General features: G+C 39.6%; 2 protein-coding genes across 2 annotated transcripts in view; both read right to left on the bottom strand.

Moving 5' to 3' along the window:
- The window catches only part of LOC104789440 (acetyl-CoA carboxylase 2-like), a 4,616-nt gene extending 2,209 nt beyond the window's left edge, over positions 1–2,407 (bottom strand). The window contains exons 1-6 of the mRNA XM_019245342.1: positions 2,073–2,407; positions 1,470–1,840; positions 1,179–1,385; positions 919–1,080; positions 747–839; positions 556–651 (exon numbers count right to left, since the gene is read on the bottom strand). Coding sequence (XP_019100887.1) covers positions 556–651; positions 747–839; positions 919–1,080; positions 1,179–1,385; positions 1,470–1,840; positions 2,073–2,352 — 1,209 coding nt within the window. The 5' untranslated portion in view covers positions 2,353–2,407. The remainder of the gene's footprint in view (positions 1–555; positions 652–746; positions 840–918; positions 1,081–1,178; positions 1,386–1,469; positions 1,841–2,072) is intronic.
- On the bottom strand, positions 2,526–3,238 carry LOC109132883 (subtilisin-like protease SBT1.3). The gene is made up of 2 exons (XM_019245341.1): positions 2,949–3,238; positions 2,526–2,716 (listed from the first exon to the last, which is right to left on the bottom strand). Exons 1-2 carry the CDS (start codon positions 3,226–3,228, stop codon positions 2,526–2,528), a joined length of 471 nt encoding a protein of 156 aa, XP_019100886.1. The 5' UTR covers positions 3,229–3,238.

The following is a 3,260-nucleotide window of genomic DNA, read 5'->3' as shown; positions in this document are numbered from 1 at the left end:
TTTTTTTTTTTTTTTTTTTTTTTTTGTTTTGGTTGGTAACAAAGGATGAAGGTAGCGTAAATAATCGTCTACCGGAAGGTACACCTAACATAGTAACGGTCAATAACAACAAATTGCACACCACACCAAGTGTTTGATGAATTGCTACTAAAAAGATGACGACATAGTGAGAGGAAGTAACCTAAAGCTTGGAAATGAATAAGATAAACTCACTGGAACAAGGATCACTGAGAAGCAAAATATATAACATTTTCGCAAGAATTAGTGGTCTTTAAGTTCAGACATGGTCAATTAGCAGATTCTATGTGGACAAGGGTCAAGAAGGAATGCCAAAATTTTGTACATGAGCTTCAGGACATATCATAAGAAGGAGATGAGATTAGATCAAGAAGGGTCTTTGAGCATTTGTTAGTTTTGGGAAGCCTTTGGCTTTTAGGGAGAGAGTACTTTAGAGACTCTACTCTACATACATATATAGCAAACTTTAAATTTACTTGTTCTTGTTCTTGATTGTTGAGTAATAAAAGAGAGAAAAGATAATGATAAGTAACAAACCTTTTGGTGTCTTCTCTGGACGCTACAATCACGGCTATGCAAAGCTGATACGTTTCCATATTGGTCACACAGCAGCTGGACCTCTAAATGCCGACTCTATACACAAATTAAATATTATTATCAACAGACATGCTTATTATTTTGCTGTGTGTTAGTCTAGTCGTCTGCTATATATTGTTAAGTAGCCGTACCTCTGAAGCAACCTTCATTATGAATATCGGCGAGCCAGGGACCTCACCTTGAACTTGTTTGAATAGTGCCCTAACCTCATCATCATTATGAACCTAAGAAATAAAATACAAAAACCATACTTATATAGTATGATCGGCTTAATTAGTCAACAAACAAAAGGCACAAGCTGACCTTCCTAATGCCTTTACCGCCACCACCCCACGACGCTTTGATCATTGCCGGGTAACCAACAACTTGACAACTAGCAATTGCTTCTTCAGTTGTGTAGACACAAGCTTTCTTGTAGATTTCCTCTGGGATCGTTACCAAGCTGCTCCCTGGAGGTATTTTAACCTGAAAAACATATAAGAATTCATTCATTTTGTCAACAACTCTCTCTGGTAATAAAGATGTTCGGGTCTTCGAAGTAATATTTGATTTTTTTTACTTACATGGGAACCACTCCATGGCAGAGTAGGTACATCAGCAGCTTGTGCAATCAACGACGAACCAATCTTATCTCCTAATGCCACCATTGATGTAGCAGGAGGACCAAGAAATATGATTCCTTTTGCCCTCAAGGCATCAGGTAATTCAGGGTTTTCAGATGCATGACCCCAACCAGGCCAAACTGCATCCACACGAGTTGCCTCAGCCATCTGCACTTGGTATTTTAGACAAAGATGAATCACCAAAGACACACAGCTAAGCATTAATTACTAGTTTGCAAAAGTTTCATTCACCTCTACAATAAGCTGAACATTAGCATAATTGTTATTGTTAGTTCCTCCTGGAACCTCAACAAACTGATCAGCGATTCTGATATGCTCAGCATTGATCCGCATGTCTTCAGTAGTTGCCATGGCCACCAACGATATGGATTTTTCTGAGCCAAAGGTTTGGTAAGCCCATGTTCTGATACTGCGTATAAACTTCACAGCTGCCATTCCATTGGTAGCAACCAATATACTATGGATTGGCCTTTTCCCTCCAAGTGCTTTACAGAACTCATCCACTTCAGACACCGTCACATCATTTCTACCTGGTTCTACAGCACTCTTATCCCCGTTAATAGATTCAGCCGGTAAAACTGTCCTTTGAGCTTCAGATATATCTGGAAAACATCCATAAGCACAGACATACATGAATCAACTTTACAAAGAATTGTAATGAGAACCAGAAACCCATTGGTGCTATCATCTGACCTGATGATCCACTACCAAGATTACTTAGAAAGAGCATTTTCGTAGAGATGACCGCCAAACTCATAGGGAATTATATATACAGGGAATAATAGCAAAAACGCAATCGTAACTTAACTTCTTAAGAAAAGAAAGAAAGCAAACCATTCTCCCAGAACGAGGTCGGATCAGTGCTGTTCGCATTGTTTCTTGCTAAGCATACCAGAGGAAACTGTTGTTTGGTCCGAGACAAAACTGTTGTTGTGCTTACTCCTTTGAAGGCTCTCATACTACTTCCCAGCTTCACAGTCAATGGAAACTCTCTGTCCATGGTACTTGCACCACCACCAACTGTTGTGATCCATGGAGAACCATTCGTGAGGCTGATCGGATCAGAACCTCCATTACCGGTAGAACACGAAGAAACCAAAGCTCTCATCTCCATTTTCACAAAACTTGGTGACCAAGCCAAACAGTCCCAAGATCAGTAAAAAGTACTAAGAAACTGTCCCCGTTATTACTGGACTTTATTATTAAATTTGGGCTTTAAAGCCACAAGCTGTTTGGTCAACACTTATAAATTATCGTCATAATAGGAAGATCTTAAACAAAAAGAATCTACATTTTAAGAATGAAATTTTGATTGCTGTCACAGTTAAGTTTTATTTGGACTATATCTTTGGGTTGNAGTGCTTTACAGAACTCATCCACTTCAGACACCGTCACATCATTTCTACCTGGTTCTACAGCACTCTTATCCCCGTTAATAGATTCAGCCGGTAAAACTGTCCTTTGAGCTTCAGATATATCTGGAAAACATCCATAAGCACAGACATACATGAATCAACTTTACAAAGAATTGTAATGAGAACCAGAAACCCATTGGTGCTATCATCTGACCTGATGATCCACTACCAAGATTACTTAGAAAGAGCATTTTCGTAGAGATGACCGCCAAACTCATAGGGAATTATATATACAGGGAATAATAGCAAAAACGCAATCGTAACTTAACTTCTTAAGAAAAGAAAGAAAGCAAACCATTCTCCCAGAACGAGGTCGGATCAGTGCTGTTCGCATTGTTTCTTGCTAAGCATACCAGAGGAAACTGTTGTTTGGTCCGAGACAAAACTGTTGTTGTGCTTACTCCTTTGAAGGCTCTCATACTACTTCCCAGCTTCACAGTCAATGGAAACTCTCTGTCCATGGTACTTGCACCACCACCAACTGTTGTGATCCATGGAGAACCATTCGTGAGGCTGATCGGATCAGAACCTCCATTACCGGTAGAATACGAAGAAACCAAAGCTCTCATCTCCATTTTCACAAAACTTGGTGACCAAGCCAAACAGT

Source organism: Camelina sativa, chromosome 5 (assembly GCF_000633955.1).
Source record: "Camelina sativa cultivar DH55 chromosome 5, Cs, whole genome shotgun sequence".
Classification (NCBI taxonomy): domain Eukaryota; kingdom Viridiplantae; phylum Streptophyta; class Magnoliopsida; order Brassicales; family Brassicaceae; genus Camelina; species Camelina sativa.
This window is presented reverse-complemented; position numbering and strand designations above follow the sequence as displayed.